Source organism: Pezoporus flaviventris, unplaced genomic scaffold (genome assembly GCF_033815535.1).
Source record: "Pezoporus flaviventris isolate CSIRO_AGI_PZ_B2104156 unplaced genomic scaffold, CSIRO_AGI_Pfla_v1 ptg000023l, whole genome shotgun sequence".
Classification (NCBI taxonomy): Eukaryota; Metazoa; Chordata; class Aves; order Psittaciformes; family Psittacidae; genus Pezoporus; species Pezoporus flaviventris.
Window position 1 is genome coordinate 8,575,554 of NW_026892571.1, and position 22,903 is coordinate 8,598,456.

At 42.4% G+C, this 22,903-nt stretch overlaps 2 protein-coding genes across 5 annotated transcripts in view; one reads left to right on the forward strand and one right to left on the reverse strand.

The window, feature by feature from the left end:
• PWWP2A (PWWP domain containing 2A) overlaps positions 1–19,949 on the forward strand; it is a 37,243-nt gene extending 17,294 nt beyond the window's left edge. For 2 of the 4 annotated variants that reach the window (XM_061456594.1, XM_061456597.1), the window contains exon 3: positions 8,657–11,231. Coding sequence is in view for 3 of the 4 variants with exons in the window: in XM_061456597.1 (XP_061312581.1) it covers positions 8,657–8,670 (14 nt within the window). In the remaining variant the exon portion in view is untranslated. Of the gene's footprint in view, positions 1–8,656; positions 11,232–16,969; positions 17,066–19,771 lie in introns of those variants that run through there. The other 2 variants (XM_061456595.1, XM_061456598.1) reach the window with 2 other exon arrangements.
• Positions 19,950–21,816: 1,867 nt separating this feature from the next.
• The window catches only part of TTC1 (tetratricopeptide repeat domain 1), a 29,256-nt gene continuing 28,169 nt past the window's right edge, over positions 21,817–22,903 (reverse strand). The window contains exon 7 of the mRNA XM_061456599.1: positions 21,817–22,472. Within this exon, the coding sequence (XP_061312583.1) occupies positions 22,339–22,472 (134 nt within the window). The 3' untranslated portion in view covers positions 21,817–22,338. The remainder of the gene's footprint in view (positions 22,473–22,903) is intronic.

Below are 22,903 nucleotides of genomic sequence, written 5' to 3' on the forward strand. Positions count from 1 at the left end.
GTATCTCTAATACAGCAAGAATAGGACTAAAGCATACGTAGTTCGCTCAGGAGTTCACTGGTGAAATGCAGAGTAACAGGTACGAAAGGGGTTTCTTAGATTGTTTTAGTTTTATTTTGTAGTTGATCTGTCTTTAAGAAGTCTTTCTTGAGTTTTGTAGTGAATGTATGTTATCACTTCAGACTTAGCAGGTCTCAAAACAGTTTTATTTTTTTTTACACCACTGTGTTTTACGTTAGGTTGAAAATATCCTATTCATACTCATCTGTGATTTTCTTTTCATTCTGAAATAGCTAACAACTAGCTATAACCCAGTTTAAAACCAAGTTACTGTGCAAAAAATGTTGGGCTTAATGTAAAATCTGATAACAATAGGTAACCGCGGTTATCGCAGTATGGATGCTTCCTGGCAATTAGCTTTGTAGACTTGGACAAAGCTAAGTGCTACTTTAGCTGTAAACTGCAAAAAGCTACCATGCTTTTATGTGCCTCTGTGCTCTCAACAATGCCTACACGTTGAACGTGTGCTGCTGTTCTTGCGTTGGATTCACATCTACCATGGCTGTGTTAGCCTGACAGTTTAAATGGCTTGTCAAATTACTCGTGACAGAGCATGCGTGTGCCGTGCTAGGATAGTGCATCTGTGTAGTTAAGCTGTGCAACTGTTGTGAGCAGCCTGTGTCTGGCGAAGGCAAGCATCAGTAGAGTGACTGTTACTTTTCCATCGGCTTAATATACAAGATTCCAAATGATGTCTTTTTAAGTTAAGGAGATTCCTCAGTGTGGTTGTTGAATATGCATGGTCTTTCAGTTTAGGGGGAAAACTTGATGGGCGGTGATGAGTTTATAGCACAAGCCTACTTTTTCTTTGAAGATCTTTAGCTTCAGTTAAAATGTTTTGGGAGAGAGTAGTTATACTAAAACTTAAAGTTTTCTTTTAAGAGGAGTTTTGGAAGGTGTGATCGCTTTATGAGTGAAGCTAGAAACAAATGTGAAATGATTATATGTCTGAATTGGAGTTCCACAGGAAATTGAACAAATCTTTGTTATTTTTCTAATCAGTTGCAATTTTATGTCAACTCTTAAATAAGATGATCACTTCTCGTTATATGATGGTGGTGGGTTGGGTTTTTTTTGACAGTGCTATCTTTAGTTTGAAACCTACATATCCAACAGCTACCTTAGCAGGAGAGGTGTGTTTAGTGAGGGTAATTTAGGTCAACTATACAAGGCCGAGAAGCCTTTTTTTTTCAGCATGTTATAAAATACTTCTGTTTTTTTATCAAGTTGTTTCTAAATGTGATTTAAGAAATAGCACAGGTGAGGAAGGGGTACGAGTTGCTTTCTACATTGCTGGCCTTAGGTTTGTTTCTAGTTAACTCTCATTTCCATTTATGTCTTTTATAAGCTCTTGCTAAAGTTGTCAGAGAAGAATAGGAACATGGATTTTGAAAGATAAATCTTAGTAGCTAGCCCTTAGGAGCATTATCATCTGTCCTTATGCATGTTCTCCAAAGTACAGTGGAAAAAATAGAGCTGCCTTCTTGGCTGAAGAATTCTGGAAAGGAGGAGGCTGACAATCAGTGGAAAGCTATTTTAGTTCATCTCCTCTTTATAATTCTAATAAATGCCTGTAGGAATAAGCAAATTCATCTGATGCAGTGGAATTACTACACTGACTTGTAGGTGAAGACTGTGAACTGGAAGTTGAGGGAGTTTATGCGTAAAGGACAGTGAGATGGCCATATTTTGTGCTGTAAGCCATTTGGTAGAAATGCAGGTATAGTGTTTAAAAACAAACTTGAAAGTTTTACTAGCTGCCTTAAAGCTTCTTCTGACATGACCGTAGGGATAAGAGATCATCCATGCTTAACGTGAGGACAGGTAGTGGCTGTAGCATTGAAAAGTTTTGTAGTAGCTGTCAAACTAGCTAAAGATCTGTTGGATCCAAGCTTGTGAAATGTGGATGTATTCAGCTTCAAATTATTCTTAATATGTAATGGGAAGAAACTTGATACATGTCCTTAGTAGTTAAGACGACATGTTCCTATTCAACATTTATAATACCTCAGCTAGTGTTATTTGTAACAACTTTGTATTTTAAATAGTTCCCTCCTATGGTGTCATCCTGTTAGTGTATTTATAGAGTGTGGCCATTTAGATAAAAGACGATCCCCTTGTAAGATGGCTTTTCTGTTCCCTCTCATCTTACTGGTGTTTCCATGCACCTCTTCTAGTTTGAGCTCCTCTTTCTCTGACCTAAGAATTGAGGTTTTATGAAACTCTTACTGAATGGCATTGTTTTTTCCCCTTAGTCTGAAATATTTCTGATTATTGATTTTTAATTTTTATATTGTAGTAGCAGCTTATACTTCCCTATGATTTACTCATACATTTCAGTCTTTTCCCCGTAACACCTGGGATGTGTATACCAATTGTCTTAGATTAAGTTATAGATTTTTATCTTAAACTGTGACACAACTGCCCTTCTGTGAACACAAGGCAAAATAGCAGTTCCCAGGCATGGTTATGGAGACAGTGATTTGGTGACTAGCTTGCTATCATGCTTTTTCCCTGAATAGTTTTGTTGTTTGCTACCAGATTTGGCAGCTGGGGATGACTCCCTGGGGCAGTGCTGGCAAGCTTAATGCCAGGTACCAGTTGGAGGGAACTCAAATCCATGGGTCTGTTTTTTTCCCCAGGGAAAAGCAATTAACGTTCTTGGCATGAAGTAGGATAAGCAGCTTCATGGAAATGAATGTCATTGGTAAGACCAGGACTTTCCTACCTGAGAAGACCTGAGCCACCTTGCGCATCCAGTAGGGAGACAAATGGGAATAAGAGATGGTCTTGTGCGCCTGCATAACCTTCCTGCATAGTTGCTGTACACACAGGGCTGAAAACCGGTTTCCTGCGCTTGTGCCAGCGGAGGTGTGTAGTCCTTGATCTTCTCTACCTACACACCTACCTGTGGTCCAAGGGGATGATGTCAACAACACAGGGTGCAGGTATACGTTGGTGCAGGGAACAAAATATGATCCCCTGTTGCAAGTTTAAATTTGGGCTTTGCTCGTTCAGTGCACGAAGAGAAATGTATCTGCAGGAATTACCTGGGCTACATGCTTGAAAAGTTATTTTCAGCATCAGGACCGTGCATGTTTTAAACAACTGCAATGCAGTTCCTATGCCAGTGATTTTATTCTTCAGTCCTGAGAAGGAAGAAAGGACTATTGGAACTGAGAATATACCAGGTCTGTAACTGCCAGCGGGATAGGTGCAGGGGCAAACACTGTTTACTTGCGACTAGGACAAGAAGGAATGTTTAAAATTACAAGATAGGGAGTTAAGATTGGGCAGTAGAATATTTACTCCAGTTGTTCCAGTGGAACCCTGGGTCTTGTTTGGAGAGTTGCTTTGGTTTTGTGATTACAGTTTGTAAAGACAATAGATGTGACTAACCTCTGTCAGCAGTGGGTTATGTTCATCCTGCGGTTGGGCCTGCAATAGGTTAGATGATCTATCCTGAGCCTGTCACAGCTCTCTTTCCTGTAATTTTGTTATTAACAATTTTGATTTTGGAAAAATGGAATCTTTGTAGAAGTATGCATAAAATGAGGGATTCAGCCTCCTGTGTCCTGTTCAGTCACGCAGCAATAACGCTTGGTACACTGGGAGTATGGCCTTTGAACCACACTCCTAGCTTCCACGTGTGGTAGAACTGCACTGCATCTCCTGCCTGGGGCCTCTTCTATGGAAAACTGTGTTTGGATGACATCATTTAGGTAACACGTTAACTTTGAATTAGTGTGGTATGGGTTTGGGTTTTTTAATAGATCTAGGTCAGTTTTCATGTCTGCTTACTAATGGTTTTGATGTCAGATACGCAGTAGAATAAGAAATATTCTTATCCATGCTGGCCATATGCTGTGAAACTGTGATTTGGATGGCAAGCTGTGTGCTCACTAGCTTTTTATCACCACTAAAAGATTCTGTAACAAAAACACAGCATAATTCTGACGACAGAATTGTCTTTGCCTGCTTTTAACAGGTGCATAAAGGGGAAGGGGGTAGTGGCTTTGTCACTAAAGAGTTACATTTCAAAGCAAATATTTACTTAAATGTTAATTTTGCATCATTTTTTATTCAGTAGCATTTAGGATTTTTGTGTGGCTGTTGGAAGCTCCGGTGTTTAATTGTACTTCTGCAGTGGTTTGGGATTCTAAAGCAATATTTGATTAGTTTTTGAGGAAAAAAAAACAGATATTTTTCTGGAGATTTTTCAAGTGTTGAAGGATTTAGGGACCTAATCCTTGATACTGTGTTACATGTGCAGGGAATTAGGCATGTAAGCTAAAGAAAGTGTTACTGCTCTTGGTTTTCTTTGTAGATGAGGCCCTGTTGTTGAACACTGTCTTGGGCTGCAGAAGAATGCAGCAGTTCTGCTGGCTTTTAGTACTTCATGATCTGGAAGAGAAACCTGTTTCAACAACCCCTAACTGGTATCCGTAGCAGTAAAATAGCATGTGCCATTTATTCTGTTACATAGTTTTGCATGTAGGCAAAGTATTAGTCCCCTAAAGAAGTTGCATATATGTTACTGTAACTAAGAACTGTGTGTCTTCCCTTTCACAGTGTGTGGTGGGAGATACTGCTATTTTTGTTTTCCTTGTCCTTCTGGGCTGCCTTTCCTTCCTCTTGATGGCTGCCTGTTGTCTTTCTGGTTTTCCTTTGAGAAAGAAAAAAGCCTTTCAAAAACACTGCTGCTCTTTTGACAGCAGCAAATACACAGGATCATGAAAATGTTCATGTTAAAGTTGGAATCCACATTACAGCGATGACTCCCAGGAAAGTGGCTGAGTAAAATGCAGTTGAGTGGGACAGCTGTTGATGACATCAGTAGTGAAAGGCCGTAAGTCAGTGCTCATCCTAACACAAGTACTGAGGTTTGTTACTGGTGGTAACTTTTATGGTGAGTCCATAGTCTCTAGCAGTTGAATGAAACTGCTTCAAAACAGAGCCCAGGCTGCTGTGAGTTGACTGTACATCATGGGAGAGCTGTACCCTCAGAAACAGGCTTTGGCATCCCTCACCTCCAAATCGTGGGTTACACAAAGTGAATGAACTCGCTGTGTGACTGATAAAACAGACAACTTGCTGCGTTCACAAGGGCCGGGGAATTTAATGACATGGATATTGAGCTGACACAGGCAGTCTGCAGGGGTAGAAGTGCTGTCTGTGAGGACCCAGGGACACTACAGCCTTTGTTGTAACTTTACTCTTTGTACCTTTTGTTCTCTGGGTCACCAGTCCAAGCTCCGCATGGTTCACACCAGGGAAGTCCGCAGGGTAAGAAATGTTCCTCCACAATACAAGGAGAATGAGATATGTGACTGCACGTGTGGCTTTATTTTTCAGTCACTATATCTGAACCTAATCTTGTATTCTTGCCTTAAACCTTTTCTATACAAAATTCTGCTGTTGATCCAAATTAAACAACGTAAAACCAATTATATTTTAACTGGGCAGGCCAGAAATCCCCTAATCGGTTTTCATACCTTATAGCAGTCTAGCCTGAGGTTATTCCTCACTGGTCTAGGCTAAATCTGTACAGCACTCTGAGGTCAACTTCACTGTGGCAATGCAAAGTTTCCCACACAAACTCATTCATTATTTTTGCCAAACATGCAGGTAAGAAGTGTATGGTTGGTAGGTGTTAGAATAATGAGATTCTGCAACAGTTGGAAAAGCTCTCTTGAAATAAATTAAACCTGTATTTTTTAATCTACTTTTTAGCCTGGGTTTTTGCCTTCAAATCATAACATCCATGAGAGCAACTGGTCCCTTTGCTCTTTCACCTTCTGTTGTCTCAGCTTTCTTCCATCCTGTAATCACTTCAACAAAGATTATAATGCCACTGGCAAGAGGGCTTTGAATTTCAGTGTAAAGACTGTGTGAGCGACTAATTAGGAATAGTTTTTATAGTACTTGTAATAAAGAATGAGAAGCAAAATACAAAGAAACTCCAACATACTCCACAACTGTGAATCATCTGCTTCTCTTTTAAGCAAATTTACTTACTATAATAAAGAAATTCTTGGGAGCTCAACCATAACAAATGCAGTGTGTATGCACAGTTTTGTGTGAAGACACAAAGCCAAAAGAAGGCACAATCTCATCTTTATGGTTTTTACCTGGAGGGGAAAACTGGTGTTTCATCTGAGTCATGCCCTAACAAGGGGAGGAATAGCTGGTGGGTTTTGCATTTTAGACAGCACGACAAATCTCAGACATGGAAGAAAGTGATGATGAACTGGATTTCCTGCAGTTGTATTGCTGCCATGGCAAGTTCTGTGCCTTGCTGCCACAGTTATTTGTATTTCTCAGGATATGAAAAAATGGGTTTATCACAGGCTGCATTGCACAATGGATGTAAAATGCTATTAATGTTGAATAGGTAGTGCCCTAAGATTGCCTTTTTTTTTACTCAAAAATGCAAAAAGATCATACTCATCATGAATTCTAATCCATTGCTTCAGTTTCAACTTGGAGTAGCTACTTTGTCCAGCAGAATTTCATGGTATCAGTCTGGCTCTGAGCAGAGTTCTTCAGTGGGCGGTACAGTGTTTGCATCGGTAGACACTTTGTTTTGCTGTCTGCCGCTTTGTTTGCTAAATGCGTTGTAGTTTAATTTTGCCAGTAAAGCCTAGTTTAAGCTCAAAAAAAGTTGATACCTCATTTTTCTGAGTGTTTTTAGCATCTTTTCATGGTATGCTGTTTTCTGGAAAGCAGAAATAGTATGGCAAGGAAGTTAATCATCCTCAGTTCTGGACTCCTGTTAACTGGGTCTTTTACTACCATAGGTCAGGATTGATATATACTTTATTTAAAAGATCCGCACTAACTTAATCTTTAGGCTTGCTTCTTGAAATTTGCATTACATGATCAGATTAAATAACTTGACAGGTATAATGTAAAAATAAAGCAGAAATAAAATTAAAAACTATGTATTTTTTCTCCTAAACCAGCAATCCTCAAACATTTTTGCTATGTGGATCGCATCTTTGTAGGATGTACCTGCAGGCAGTTCATCTGCTGCTGGTGATTGTAGGCACACAGCTTCCTGCCTTTGCTGATGTGTAAAAGTAACATTGGGAAAGAATTTAGCAACATTTTAGTCTTTTAAATGAAGTATTAGTAACTAAAACAAGGAAACCATGAGCAGGAAGATCTCTGGGAAACCCAGAGATTGGTTGTTTTGCAGCCTGGAATACTGTGGTGTTTAGTTACCTGCACCAACAGTAAGTACTGCTGAATACAGTGGGACTTCATTTAGCATCCTTCTCTTTGTAGAGCCTCTGAAGGTTTATCTCATGCATCTTGGAGTGGACCGTACCTAAAATAGGTTTAATTATATATCAGTTCTGATATCTACCCAAATGAAGACCCATTGGGTATTGGAATGAGTGCATGCTAGTGTACTGTCAGCCGATAGCAGCTCAGTGCATCTTTGCCTGGGTCTTTTAAATTTCATAATTATCCATCATTGCTCTGTTACAACTTTTCCAAAATTTCATTCCTATTTTCATTATACTGCTTTGTATAGGATATAAAATGGGTTTCTGTGCTTTATGTTTTCCTTTTCTGGCACAGAGAATGGCTGAGCAATTTAGAAACTCCGTAGTTACCCCTTTGTCTTGTGGCAGGACCCTTTCCACAAAATCCTCTCTCCTACTTGTCCTTTCTTGTAGTTATTTTGCATATTACTCAGAATAATGGTCTGTTTAGAAAGAACTTCAGGATTTTCCAGACAGTATTACAAGTCTTTTTTAAAATTCAGCTGTGTTCCTCGGAATGCTGTTGTCACTACAGGAAAATGTGTATGTACCTTTCAAATAATCCTAGCAGCCAAAAGCTCAACAGGATGGTAAAAGGAATCAGCCGGGCTGGCCTGGTCCTGTTGGAACCTATTTTGTTCTCCTGTGTGGTTTTGAACAAAAGGATTGGAGCAGATGATCTCCAGAGATCTCCTCCAATGTGGTTTATTCCAGAGCAATGTTTTCTCCAGCCTACATAAGAGACAGGTTAGTGCAGGCTGTGCTGATTCCGTGCTACCCCAAATGGGTACTGACTGGTGGTGGTCTCATGCAGCAGTTATTACTTGGACTGCTTCTGTCTGATTTATCATCATTTTATTGCAGTTCTATGGAGGAAATGGGAAAACATAAGCAATAATGCTGAAAAACCACTGTAAGCAGGTTTATACTTCAGTGCTCTCATGCACACTTTGGTCTTGCATTTGGAATGCCATTACAGTGTCAGATTTAGCTTTGTATTGCGAATTATGCAGCATTGTGTAGACTTTGTGTGTTAATCCCCTCCGTCAGCAATCTTTAAACATCTTTAAAAATTCTCTCTGGATGCTGAAATGGGATGAGATAGAACATGGATTGGTATGGGAGCTCCTCCTAAAACTCCAGTCGACTGAGGAGTTTGTTCACTTGTGTGTGTCTTGTGATAATGTCAAGATTTTCATTGTCTTCTGCAAGCAATGCACAAAGCAGGTGAACTGGTAACCTTTCTGGGCACTTTGCTTACCTCCTTTTGCAGTATGTACTGGAAGGCATTTAACCATTTTCCCTTTCTCTCCCCTTTTCAGCTCAGAGACACTAGTCAACTGCTGTTTTTATGGAACCTCACTACACTGCCACGAAGAGCACCAGCTCATCAGGACTGAAAGAAATCTGAGACTGAATTGTCCTATTTTTCCTCTGAAATCTTCACCAAGTAGTAAACGTTTTTTGAAGGGGAAAGGGGGTGAATCTGTTAAAAGCCCCTTGCACCCTGCTAGGGTACCTGTACCTAATGTACATTTTCTTTAAAATTTAAAAAGATGTTAGGAAATATTTTATAAAACTTTTTTTGCAATAAATGGCGCATGAAATGATGAAAGACTCTGACACTTACATGCAAGGAACCACTTGAATTATTAGTATGAAGAATCACTGCAAATAACTGGGGTTTTTTTGTAATGTGACAGTCACGTTTGTATGTTTTGATAGGTGCCAGTGATGGAGCCAATTGCCTGGGAAGTTGACTGTAACTTTTGAACTTTTCTTTTAATTCTTAACTTTAGCATTGCAGTTTTCCATTCTATGAGGCTTAGTTAGTATTTAGTGCAGGTGTTAGCAGAGCTGTGATCTGTGATCAAAAGCATGTCCAAAACCAATTGTATTGTAAAATATGAACAGTCCTGCTATATGAGACCAATATTTCCCATAGAGGTGATGGAAGGGACAGTGACCACAAGCTCTATGTATCTCTGTATTATGGGAAAGCTCCTTCTGTGTGAATATGGTTGCATTTTATTTATGCTATTGTAACACTTAGGGAATTGAGGATTGTGGAATAACGTTAAGAAGGGCTACAACGCAGAGAGCAGCGTTTTGCTTATGATACCATAACAAGACAGGAATCATGAATGGAGAGTGATCAAATGGAATGACATTTCTATTTCAAATCATGGGTTATTGTTTTTCTTTTGACATAAACATTTTTCAGATAGGTAACTAGTAGAGCAAAGGGTTTATTAGTGTTGCTGGTGGTTGTTGAGCTGAGTTGCATTGACTTCTTTGAATAGCTGTAAATCAAAAACAAAGGAACCCAGTGGGTTTTATCCATTTTATTCCCCTCCCCCAGAGGTGTTTGGTAAGACTTATTTCAGTGGAGCTTGTGAATGCTGGACACACTGCTGAAATATTGAGTTATTAAATAGTAATTTATTTGTCACTACTTATTTGACATTGTGTGCACACTTTCTCAGCAGTATCATTTCTTACAAAATTCTTAGCAGGGGTTTTATGATACAACCTGGGGAAACAACTATTTGTTTTGAAGAAATGGAAATGTGCACATAATCTACGAAAAGTCAAATTTCTGTTTCTGTAGAAGTGAAAAGACTTGTAGTAAACTCTTTTCCTCCTTACTAATCTCCTGATCTGATTGGAGAAAATACAGGCTTTGTCTAGCTCACTGAAAAACGGAGACACCTTTCTGAGAGGTGTCTGTGTCAGCACAGAGACAGTTTCATAGCCTTCACTATGGAGCCTAAATTAATCACATAGAATCTGGGGTTCAGACAACTCTATCATTTGGTTTTGATATTGGCAACAGGTTTATACTTGTTAAACAATCAGAGAGCAGGCAAGTGAGAGGCTGCGACAGGAATCTAAATCCAGGGTAGGTGGATCAATGGCACACATACTGAGGCAGTTCATGCTTCGTGCTGGTTCAGTTTCTGTTTTTCAGAGGCAAATTCTTTATTTATAAAGCCAGCAACTGAATACTTAAGCCTGCTTCTTACAAATGAGCTGTACAAAGCTGTGCAGTAGGTTCAAATTGTACCATTTTTCATAATCAACCACAAAGATTTTTTTTCTGAATCTGAGATTAATGTTTGTTCTACAAGGAAAGGGGAGGCAATTTGATGCCATGTATGTGCCAGCCTTTCACCTCCAGAGACCCAACCCTGATTGTATTGACAATGAATAAAGGTCTTAGCCTAATAAATGGCATTTTTACCCCCCACCAAAAAAAACCCAACCAACCAAACAAAAAAGAAGCCACCAAACAACATGGCACAAAACAGTTTCTGCTCAGGAAAAAGGCCCAGGACTGTAATAGCAGGGTTATTGCACATTGGATTGAAAACTGATTGATGTTGTAAGTAGAAGCCAGTAGTGCCTGCCTGTGTGACATCTGACTCTTAACCAGTGCTCTCGTTTCCTCACCTTGTGAGCACTTGTGCACAGCAGCTGAAATATAAAGAATACATTTAAGAGAGATGCAGGTCTCTGCATTGGAGAATATGGGTATATAAGCAAATAGCCTAAAAATAGACAAGGTAGCTAACTGTATTTGCGTTTGTTTTCACAGAAAGTATTGCAGCCATTTTGTTTGAAACCAGATTTTCATTTTGAAATGAAATTGTCAGGGATATTCTAATGATAGAGAATTACAGTAATGTATTGCTTTTCACTTTTTTGCTTTAGTTGCTTAATATTTAAGCTTTGCTCCGTGCTACCTTCTTGTCTGTATATTGAATGGTCACTACGCCTCTTTCATTTTGTAGACTTGAATGAGGAAAATATGATTCACCCTTTAAGGTTTGCTGAGAAGTAAATGATAAAGAATGTTGTGTAACATTTATTCAAATAAAGCCTTGATTTTTTTCAGTGCTCTTTTAAAGGGAAATGATGTTGAATAATGTTTTGATGTCATAACTTTCTTGATTTACTGGTTCTTGACCCGAAAGCCTTGGATTTATGCTATTTTTATTTATTTTTCTTTTCCTGAATGAAACAAAGATTGAACTGAGGTTACTGGTCCACTGCTGGAAGTCTATCATGTGGACGAGTCTCTATCCAGCCTTACCTTTCACCACAGTGGATAAAAGATACCAACTCATGCTCAATCAGCCGGATGCTTCCCAACAAGCACTAGGAAAAAAAACTTCTCTTTTTCTTGTGTAAATCAGCAAGAAAAGGTTTTATGTACATTGTAGAGACAAAGAAGCACTGATGGCTCTGTTCTGTGGCTGCCACTGAGGCACACCAAGTCCCGGTTAAAGGAGGAAGGTGGATGTCCTGGGAAGAGGTTGCTGCCCCTTGCAGACGTGATTCCAGTGCAGTCGGTGAGTGTGAGCTCAGGGCCTCCCAGCCCTGCTGGGCTGAGCCGATCTCACTGCGACCAGACAAGCATAGGAAGGGTACTGGGCCTTTGAACACCTGCACACTGCCTGCTCATCTGTTCTTTGGCTGGCTTTTCCTGCAGCATGGACAGTGTCAGACAAGTCTGTCCGTTGCAGGTAAGTGTAACTGCGTATTTCTTCATTTAGGGAAGAAATGCCTCGCGCTGAGTTGCGTTCCTTTGCCGTGGTGCCTTCTCTGGCACTGCAGTCACAGGAGGGCCATGTCAGCAAGTATTTCTTCAAATGGCAGAAGGTGTAGAGCTGCACTCTGCCATTAAATAGAAGGTAGCATTTACATGGTTTTTATTTTTCCATTTGCATTTTTATGACTGTAAAGAAAAGATAGCCTCATTTCAGTTCAGTTCCTGGGCCACACAGAAGAGAAGCTGCTCAGGTAAACTTGGTTTCTAGAAAGTTCTTATTTCAAGGAAGCGTTACTTCTTTTACGGTGCAGGAACTCATGGGTGATGCAGAGGTACTGTCCCTTTTGTAAGTAAGGTGTGTTGTTGCAGTGGCTGTTGTTGACAGTCAGAAGTCTTTCCCCAGAATTGAATTAACTCCTGGAGTGAAGCCATTGTGTGCTTGTACACTGTCTGTAGCGACCGTTGTCTCTACCCTGGGCCTCATGATGCTTTTGAAACCAGTTGGTGCCTCCTATAACTGTGAGCAAACGTCCACATCTGTCTGTTGCTTGGAGCAGAGCTCCAGCATATGTGTTTTTCTTTTCCTTCATGGGCTTGTTCCTTACTCTGTCCAGATGAAGGGAACTCCCATCCTCTTTCTCTCATTATTCATTCATCCTTGCAGCAGTTCCTCTTGAATTGGTTATCCTCATTAAGCTGTGGTGGAGAAGGGAAATCCTGCTGAAATGTAATTGCTCACTAATGGCTTTTCCTTTGTGACATTGTGTTGGTAGCGTCTCGCTGTGGGAGTCTGCTGGGTTTGCTGCGTGACTGTGAAGCCCACAAGAGAGGTTAGCCAGGCACATTTCAGAGTTCTGCAATCACGCCATTGATTAAGCTTCACTCCAGTGGTTCGGTGACAAAAGTATAAAAGTAACCCAACCTTCGGCTATGAAGCCAGTCCTGCACAATGGCACTCGGCAATAGTGTTTACTGCTGCCCTGAAGCATCAAAAGGGTGATACTTAATGAGGGCAAAAGTGCACGGAGCAGCTGCTCAGTGCAGCTTCTGGCGCAGGAGGGTTTTGTGGTAGCTTGCCAGTGCCAGCTACAGGGTGAGGGATGAGTGCAGAGAAATAAGGGTGAGAGCAATGGGCAGATTTATTAAGGAAATTGGAGGCTAGATCAGTAACAGATGATTGATGCAGTAAACTCAGTCGCTGTCCATACTCATTATTTTTAAGCATTACATGGGATGTTTCACCTGCCTGAAGCCTCAGCTGTGGTTAAGGAGATCACACAGGAGATGCTCTCCTGGTACCTTTGTGCTCCCTGGGCTAATATCCCTGACTGACAGGATCCTCCAGGTCTGCTGACAGCGTTAAGGGTCTGCATGGCGAGGTCCTTCCTGTGCTTTTGTGGTGCGTGGGAGGTTGGGAATGGCACCAGGCTGTGGCTGTGTATTGTGAGGAGCCCTGTAGTGCAGCAGGGAAGCTGAGCAGCTCGCCCCTTGCACAGCCAAAGGTAAAGCAATGCTCAGACTGCCAAAGCCCGGTGCAGCAGCACCAGCAGACCTGGCAGCCACTGCTGGGGCAGGAACAGACCCATGTGAATGTGTGGCCTTGGGGTCAACTGCTGCTCATTGCTGTCAGGCTTTGCCTCTTGCTCCCTTGTCCTTGCTCAAGTCATGGTGGGTGGATTCGTCATCCTCCCTCTTGGTGCTGGGAGGGCAAGTGGAGGCAGGGCTTTCTGAAGGCCACGTGCAGTGAGCTTCAGTGTGTGCTGAAAGGTGGCAGTAGGAAAAGGCTCACATTGTTTGCTGGTTCAGACCGTGCTGGCAGCTGGGTTTAATTCATGTTCCACAGCCTGCTTTGAGGGTTCTGATCCTGCTTTTCCCTTGAGTGTTTCTGTGGTCTTTGTTTTCCTCCCTTGCTGGGTTTGGAGCACAAGCGGTGAGTGCTCCGTGCTGGGCAGGCTGGACATCCCTGCAGATGTGTTTGGGGTAAATATTCAAAGCCCAGGAGGGGTAGCTCCGATTCTGATACCCAGCTAAGAGCTCTGCATCTTAAGAGCTTAGGGACTGGAACTTCCAGATGTGGTTGTCTTGGTCATTAAATATTAAACAGGCTGCTGGAGGGCTCATTCAGATGTTGAAGCTCTCTGAGCCATCAGAGGAAGGGGCTGGAGGCACCATAGTGTAAAAGGGTGAATACTGAACCATGCTAAAGATAAGATCCCAGAAATACTACGCTGTTCAGATGGATATGGACAAGTCTTTTGTGATTCACTCAGTGTGCTCTGCTTACCTTTACAAAGACATTGGAATGAGCTGTGAGGGCAGGGGCTGGGGCAGCTGTACTTCCTATGCCTTTTCATTGATACTGCAGAATCATACCAGAGGCCATTCACTGGTCATGTCTTGGCTTAGTAAACTTACTGCTGGCTGCAAGGACCATGGCCTCAGCTGTATTTGAACTTGGAACAGGAACAAGAAAGTACATTTGTGCACAGAGAGAACCGCTGCATCAAGGGCAGGTCAGGGCCATAGCTGTAGGCAGTAAATCCATCAGCTTCCAGCCTCCTCCTTTCCCAAAGTTTCCAAATACTGCAGTTCTTCCTTCCTGAGGTAGAAAAAGCCCCACAATGGAGCACCACAGCCAAGTGAGCTAATGGAAACGTAGCCGTTCTCCCTGAGATAAGGAAAGATGCACTCATGAGAAGCTGTGCTCAAATGCAATTAGGCAGCAGAGCCCATACTCCACTGCCTCTCCAGGGACCCATTTTATCACTTGGCGCTTGCCAGCACCACTTCAGGAATACATTTAGGAAGCTATTCCAGCAGCTACCGCCTAGAGTAGATAATGCCATTTCCCCTCTTCCTGACATCCCACTTCATGGATGTCTCAGTCTGCAGGGAGGGTGATGCTCAGGAGCACCTCCCACAAAGCCATGTGTGGGGCTGTACGGGGTCAGGTGGCATTTCGCATGCCAGGGTTAGCAACAGAACAGAAAACCTGCCCGACCATGTGTGTTTGTCCCAGCTGAACGGGCACGACCAAAGCCTGGGCACTCCTGGTCTCATTTGCTGTGGCTGGTGAAGGGCTGGGTTGTCAGCAACTGTGGGGGACCCACACTTGTGCACCCCTCTCTCTTGGGTATCACTCCCATCGTGCGTGAAAAGGAAGAGGTAAAGAACTGATGCAATCTGAAATGTAGTGTTATAAATAGGGACCCATCCAGGCACTGCAGGGAGCTTGGGGACGCGGTGCAGGCACTGCTTGGAGCCAGGACCAGAGTACTGATCTCAGTTGTTAGGAAAGACAAACCTATTGGTGCTGCTTCTGCTGAAGGAATCCTGGCTTTGTAAATTGTCTTCCTAAACTGGGAAATGGGCAGGTCTGGGGATTCCAGCCTGGAATCGTGGCTGCAGACAGTGAGGTTTCCAACTGGGGCATTAGAGAGAACAGAGAATCAGAAAAATGTGGTTTAGTTTAGTTTTCAGTTGGTTTAGGACCTTCAATGTATAAAGGGCTTTGCTTTTTCAGGGTAGGCTGTAATGACTCTGGCTTAATGCCACAGCAGCCGAGAGCCTGACAATTTACTGTGCCTCAGCAGACAAACGGGCTGACCAGAGCTTCTGCTGATGAAAGATACTCCCCAGCAATTACATCCTGTCGAGCAGGAGGCTGCACAGATCTGAAAGAAACGAAGTTGCTGAACAAGGAAATGCTGGGATCCTTCCAGGCAGGGAAAGCTAGTGAATGAGCAACGTATTAATGCTGCACATTAAATGTGCCCCTACACATCTTTACCTACTGCTGAAAAGAGGTGGCACTTTGATATAATTGGTTCTTGGCTGCAGCAGCCAGCGACAGAGCTTGGCTGTTGCAGTAATCCCTTGGGAATAGCACAGCTAATTAAAGCCTTGGAACTGGTGGCCAGCAGTTCCTTTCTCTCTGGCTATGTCGGTGCTAATCAGAGGTGTAGGTAGATCTTAAGGAAGTTTTGTGCTAATCAAGGAAGGAAGGACTCGGCTTCAAAGCTTGGTGCTTTGCTGAGTCCTGAATATCCCAATGTGATGAGCTGAGAGAGAGGTCTCAGATCCCTGCCCAGCTGCTGGTGGGAGGGGATGGGCTGCACTGTGCCTACGGTCAGTCATGGACACGGCTCATGTCAGTCCCACTCCAGAGTTGCCTCCTGCCACCGGGGCTGGTGTTTTGGGGCACAGACCCTATGATGTGAATGGAGAGCTGCTGGTTTGTTCTTTCTTTAAAGGGGTGCTAAATCCCACACATCTTTGCTGCGATTGAGGGAACTGCAGGTGTTCGGCTCCTCCAAAGGCCAGGCCTTGGCACTCTCACACAGGCAGAAAGAGCAAAGAAAGCAAAAGGGCCCCCACTGCATGGTAACGGGGTTTGTTCTGCTGCCGACTTGGTCATGATGCTGCATGGGGTTTGGTCACCAGGGTATGTGGCAAGGGGTGGCAGAGTGAGCGTTTGGAGGAAGAGACCTCCTCAAGGCATCCCACCTCCCACTGCAGCAAAGGGACATCAAATGAAAGCAACCAGGATGTTGACAAGGTTTGTGGAGCCGCCTCAGTAGCTGTGTTTTGCTGAGGAGATGGGAAGACAAGGATTTCTCTGGGACTGAGGGAGTGTTTGCTTTCTTGGGAAACCTAGAGCTTTGTGCAGTGTCAATTCTGGAAGCCCTGTGGGTCGGCCACTGCTGAGTATGGTGGTGGTGCAAGTGCAGAAATGCAGCCCCATGGCTGGGGAGTTACAGAGACCCAGCAAGTGTCTGCTGCCTGGGATAACAGCAGGAAGGAGAACAGGCTGAATTACTGAGGGTGGGACAACACAGGGACCCTGTAAAGCTATTTGAAAAGCCTCAGCAATTCTTCCAATCCCTTGGGTAAATGAAGACAGGTGATGGAAATGGAGGTACTGCACATCTTGGGTTTTATGGTGTGCAGAGCTCCATTGTGGGGAAGGTCCTCTTGAGCAGGCTGAGCCCAGCTCACCTGCTGGTTTGTAGTAGTTTAGATTTAGTAATTTAGGTTCTGTGCTAACCCAACACTCACTCTGAGCTGCTTCTGTGTCCAGGTTTGATTCAGGAGGTGGAACTGGCTGGAGCAGCAGCAGAGGAGGTGAAGACATCTCTCTTGGTATCCCACTCCCATCACACGTGAAGAGGCAGAGGTAACAAAAGGGATACAATCTGAAATTTAGTGCTGTAAATAATCCACATGGAATTATCAGAGAGGATCTGGTTCCTCATTCTTAATATTCCTGTAAAATAAGAAGGCTTACAAATGGAAAAAAAAAATAACATAACCTTTAGGTTATGGTAATGTAATGGGATGACTTAAATGACTGGCCTGGCAATTACTGGGTATGACCTGCTCAGGGAGGGCAGAGTAAGTAGAAGCAGCAGCTATTTTAAATAGACTAAACTGGTTACTGAGCACGTCTCAATGATTGTGATAAAGCTGAGGAAAAAAGCCCACCAGAAAACAGCTGAGCTACTTTACAAGTGCCCTTGTAATGAAAAGATAAAGTGCTGGAGACACTCCGAGGTTCCTACCATTATTTCTAGAAGTGTTTTCTAATACAAGATCCTGGATGTGTTCCTTTGAGGCACATCACAATGTTCAGAGACAAAAGTGTGTGTGTCCTGGAGGTTGGTGGTTACAGAAGGAGAATCTGGAGTTACCCACAGATCTACACCCATCTACCCACATATAAATGTATGCAGTTTTTCCATTTCTACCATTGCTTTAAAAAGTGTAAAACTAGAAGGAAAAATTGGGAAACTTGACTAGAAATAAGGCATGAAAAAGAAATAATGGACATTTACAAGATGCTAGAGAAAGGAAATAGGTATATTTTTAAAACTAAAATGAGGTAATCTTTGGCTGTAGACCAGGAGGTTCAACAGTGATATAAAGGCAGCAGTTAAAAAACAATGCATATAGGAAGGTAAAAGTGATAGTTTCTGTAATCTTGACAAAGCTTAAAAAGAAATGACTGAAAAGATAAGGATTATGCAAGAGAAATTTTAATCTATTAGGAACAAAAGCAGTGTTCAAATGCAGTGGGGGCCTGCTGCAGACCATAGAGGTACTGGAGTCTGGTATTTCAGCTGGAAGCAAGTGGGATGATGTATTTGCCACTCTTAGCAACCAGGCAGAACAGTAACAGGACTGGAAACAAGCCCAGGTATTTCACCTACAACAGCCGCCCCGCTCGCCCACTTCAGTGTGTGCTGGGTTCAGGCAGGTCAGTGGAGCAACAGAGGGCAAAGATGTTAACTCAGATAAAGGCCAGTTAATCTGACAGAGGTAGGAATCAGAAAACAGCATCAGAAATCCATTAATAAAGAATTAAAGGCAAACATGCAATTAAACTCTATCAAAAATAGACCCTGTCATTCAACCAGGCTTAGTTAATTGTAAAGACACATCGCCTGGCATAGCACACTCTACAGTGTATGCAGTTATCTACAGGTAACTGTCTGCAACATAAAGCAAATGATCCACACATGGATGAAGATTGTCCTCTGACAGATCTAAACAGTTTGACCCTGTTCTTTGAACAGGGATGTTTCCTGTGAGATTCTGCTCAAATCACTGCTGGACCCCGTTCTATTCGATACTTGCATCAGTGATTGAGAAGCAAAGCTAAAGTCATTCCTGAAATGCTGGTAAGCAAAACCATGGTGGAAAAAACACATTAAAACCTGTATTTCTCAGTAAGACAGGCCTGCCAGTCAAAGTGAGCCTTAATTTTGCATTTAGCTGCATTAACACAAGGAAGAAAGTATCCACACCTGCAGGAAAGGGAGTCTGTAATTCACCTACCCAGAAAAAGCTGAGGGGAGGTCTAAACCTTAGCTCATCTCTTGCCAAAAGGGTTAAGACAGTCTTTGAGGGTACAAACAAAGAAGTAAGAGTGACAAAGCTGCTGTGCAGAGCAAAAGGGAGACAAATCTCAGTGTTGGTTCTGATGTTGTTTCCTAAATGTCACAAAATGTAAGGTCTGAAACACAAACATTACAGAAATCCTGGATAAATTTCTTTGTAGGGAGAGACTTGCAGCAGCCCTGTCTCTTCAGCTTATGCAGATCAACGGGCCCCTTCATCTCTGTGCAAACATGCTCACGGAGAGAAGGGTTTCATTTGGCAGGCAGAGTAGGAAGCAACAAAGGCTGGGAGCTGAGGACAGACAACTCAAAGCGGAAAAAAAGGCACGGGATTGTTACAATAAGGGTGAGTAAGTATTGGAACAGACTAGCAAGGAACTTGGTGGTGTAGCAGAACTTGTATTTAAAACATTATGTTTCATAACACATTTTTTTTCCTATTATAAGCCCAACATGTGTGACTCAAACACCCTGGCACTGCTGTGGAATTGTGGCCAATTACACCAGGAGGAAGTACCAGTTACCCTTCTGGTGGCAGCTGTGATGACTGGTGTAGACAGAATAAAAAAACCCTTAAAAAGCAAAGCAAATGCAATTGTTTGGGATTTGGACAACGCAAAAGGATTTTTTTCAGACAATTAATTGGAATTTTACCTAGAAAAAAATATGCTGTAATGGCAGATAAGGCATTACAGAGGTTCCTGGTTTAGCTGGAGAGCGGCACTTTGAGTAGGTCTGACATACAGATTTGATTCCTTGGTAACAGTGTGCCCAGTTTCCAGTGACACAAACCTGCCTCTTTTGCACCATGCAATTACATCAGACACAAGTGTGGAAAGCAAATCAGCTGCAATCCTTCAGCATCGCTTGTTCTTCATTTTAAAACTATAGGTACCCATCAGGCACCCAGCAGGGAAGCTGCACGCTTACCTGATGGTGTGTTGTAATCACCTTGAAAGTTCTGTTGTGCTTTCATTTTCCAGAATAAGTGAACCAGCTCCCACTCAAGAAGGCACATCTGCAGCCCTCCAGCCCTTTAAAGACGTGAAGCAGGAACAGAATGGAAGGAAGAAAATGTGTCACTGAACTCATCTGCAAGACAAGCAGCAGGTTCCTAAAAGCCGTTGCTTGTAACTGCACAACAGCCATACACAGGTAAATGATATATACACATGGTGTCTGCCTGTGTAAGGATGGTGATTATTTGGTTGTAACAAAGATACAGAGAAAATGTAAAGTGGTTTTACTTATGTATGTTCAAGGCTGTGTGCATATGTTGCAGCCGAGTGGAACCCAGGGCCCAGACCTCATCTGTTTCACCCTGAGTGACGCAGGACTAGTGCTGATGTTGGTAAATGAGAAAAAGCCGAGCTGTGCTCCTTTCCCCATGCTCCAGCCTCAGTGGAACATTTGCTGCTGCAGCCCACGAGTCAGTGCCTGTCTCCAAGGGCATGCAGACTCCCCTGCTTCCAAGCAACATGGAGCCTGCAGCAGCAGGAACCAACAGCTCTACCCACCCTGTGCTGAACAAGGAGAAATAGGAAAGCATGATTCAGCCATAACTGAGCACCTGGGCACAAGCCAAACTTAAGAGCTTCAGCCCAGTGCTGCTTCTGCCCAGGGCTCTGACACAGCTTAGACACCTTTGGTCTGTAGTATTCCAGATTTCAGGAAACATTATTAACATTTATGCTAGTCCCAACACTCTGCCAACCTAATAAGCCTTCCCTAAATCCAGAGGGCTCAGATCACAAAGCAGAGTGGTTTTACAGCTAATGAGCCTACCCAGACCTGTGCAGCCTCTTGGGTGTGAGCACGCTCTTCTCCCAGCACATTTCCTGGTACCCACACTGCCTGGATACCAGAGCCTGGCACACCAATCTGCAGGGGGCAAACCCATCTCCAGCAGCACCCTGGCTGCTCTCAGGAGCAGAATCTTCCTTTAAAACCTCCCATCCAACCCCTGCCCATTTGCCCAAACTTCATCAGTAAAGGAAATTCAGCCTTGCACATCAGAAACTTTACTCCAGTAAAGCACGGCACAGTTACAGTTCAGCACATGGAAATCCTAGAGGCTGTTCACTGTTATTTACTTAAGTGACATTTTAATTATGCAGACGATGTTAGAGGCTGCACAGGCCTTGCTGTGAATTAGGGCTTCTCTCGACAGTGACATTTTATTTCCCATAGACTTAATGCTCACTGCAGACTTGAGATTGCGAGCAGGTAACTACAAAGTCCAAATGAAGAATGCATCAGGACAGAGTTAAACAACAATCAAAAAACCCTCCACAGCTGCAGAGACAGAAATGAAAATAAAGCACTGAGAACTCTTAGCTTGAGAGGCTGTTCCTTTCAGGCATATTACTGTAAAGACTGGAGTGCTACAATATCAGTCTTAGGAACACACACTGAGACTTCCTGAAATAAATTCAAGATGACAACCAGCAACCAACAGCCACCACTAATGATTTCATTAAATCATCTATTGACATCTGCATGGAGACAACAGGAAAATCTGCCTCCGATGGAAACATTTCAGCATTGATATATACCCCAGTAAGCAGCAATTACAAAAGACATCCCTTCTCCAAAGTCTGAATTAACTACTTCAACAGCACCTATATATATATATATATATATATATAAATACTTTAAAGTCTTTATAACATACTAGGCCTTGAAGATCTTTTGCAATCAACTTCAACATCACTTACTTGTTTGCCACTATGGATATCTGTAATAGAAATGAATCTCAGATAAGCACATTTAATGGATTTCATAGTACCATTACACACCAACATGTGTATATAGGCACAAAATTTCCTTGTTGCCTTCAGAAAAATAAAAAGTGAACAAACTGGGATGTGGAGGGGAACCTGAGCATAATTTACTGATATTGCTGTAAATAAGACAAAAACAAATCAAATGCTTCAAGTTAATGTCTTGCAAGTACATTATTTGTGGGTGGCTCTAAGCACTTTTAACAACAATCCCACCATGGGAAGGACTCAAATAAGGCAAGACCTTCACAAACCAACAGAAATACCAAGCCTTTATTACAAAGAAAAATGATTCCACAGAAGAGGTTGGCTTGCTTCCATGCATGCTCTCAGTCACATCCACTTGCTGAGCATGGAGAAAGGCTTCTGCTAGATTCATTAATTCCCCAAGACACCATAAAGCTTTGTTCTTGGCTACAGGTGCGTGAGCATTTTGGTTCAACTGAATTGCTTCCTAGAATGTTGTTGCCAGCATTGAATGAGCCAAAATAACGAACCTGACTGGTGGGAAAGCCAAATGCCACAAGGAAAGAAAAGAAAATTGAAAGAAAATAAAAATCACACAGTGGGCACAGTTATCACTAAGAGAAGTCAAATGACTTGCTTGACATCCACACTGTAAATAATTTCACTGGCAGGGAAATTAATATGCTTGAGTCTTATCTTCACTTGGGGAGCGTGAAGAATGTTTGCTGCATCCTTCTACTGGTACGTGCAAGCACACGGTCACAAAGCCTAAAAGGCAGCAGAACTAGATTGAATTCATGTTATCTATTGTTGTTTGGATTTTGAACAAAATTGATGGAGTATGAACCAGTTGATGAATCCTGTTTTATCTGGAAATTTTCTGTTGACAGGCCAAAGGGGCGGAGAACCAAATTTCCCAGATCCTTCAGTTTGCCTACAATGAAAAGGGGAGAGAACACATCAAGTGTTAAGCAGAAGGAAAACTCCATTGAATTATGCCCAACTACACAGTCCAGCTCTACTGATTTATCTATTAATTTAAGGTAAATGCTGTGTAAATCTCTGCAATTTGTTGAGTATTTATAGGCTCTCAACATGAATTAGAAACAATCTCCACTGTGATGTGGTTACTGTCAGCTTTGGGGTTGAAAACAAGTGACTGTGCTGGTAAACATGTAAACAGTTTATTCTGAGGAACAACTCCATCCTACATAACAAAACTAACACCATTATTACAGTACTCCTAAATATGCCATAGTAAGTAAGATCTTGCATCTAAGTGCTGGTTCACAAGCAAGTATCTCTCAGGGATTTGTGGAACTATTTTAAAGCAATATGAGTCTTTGAGAGTCAGATGACTCAAAG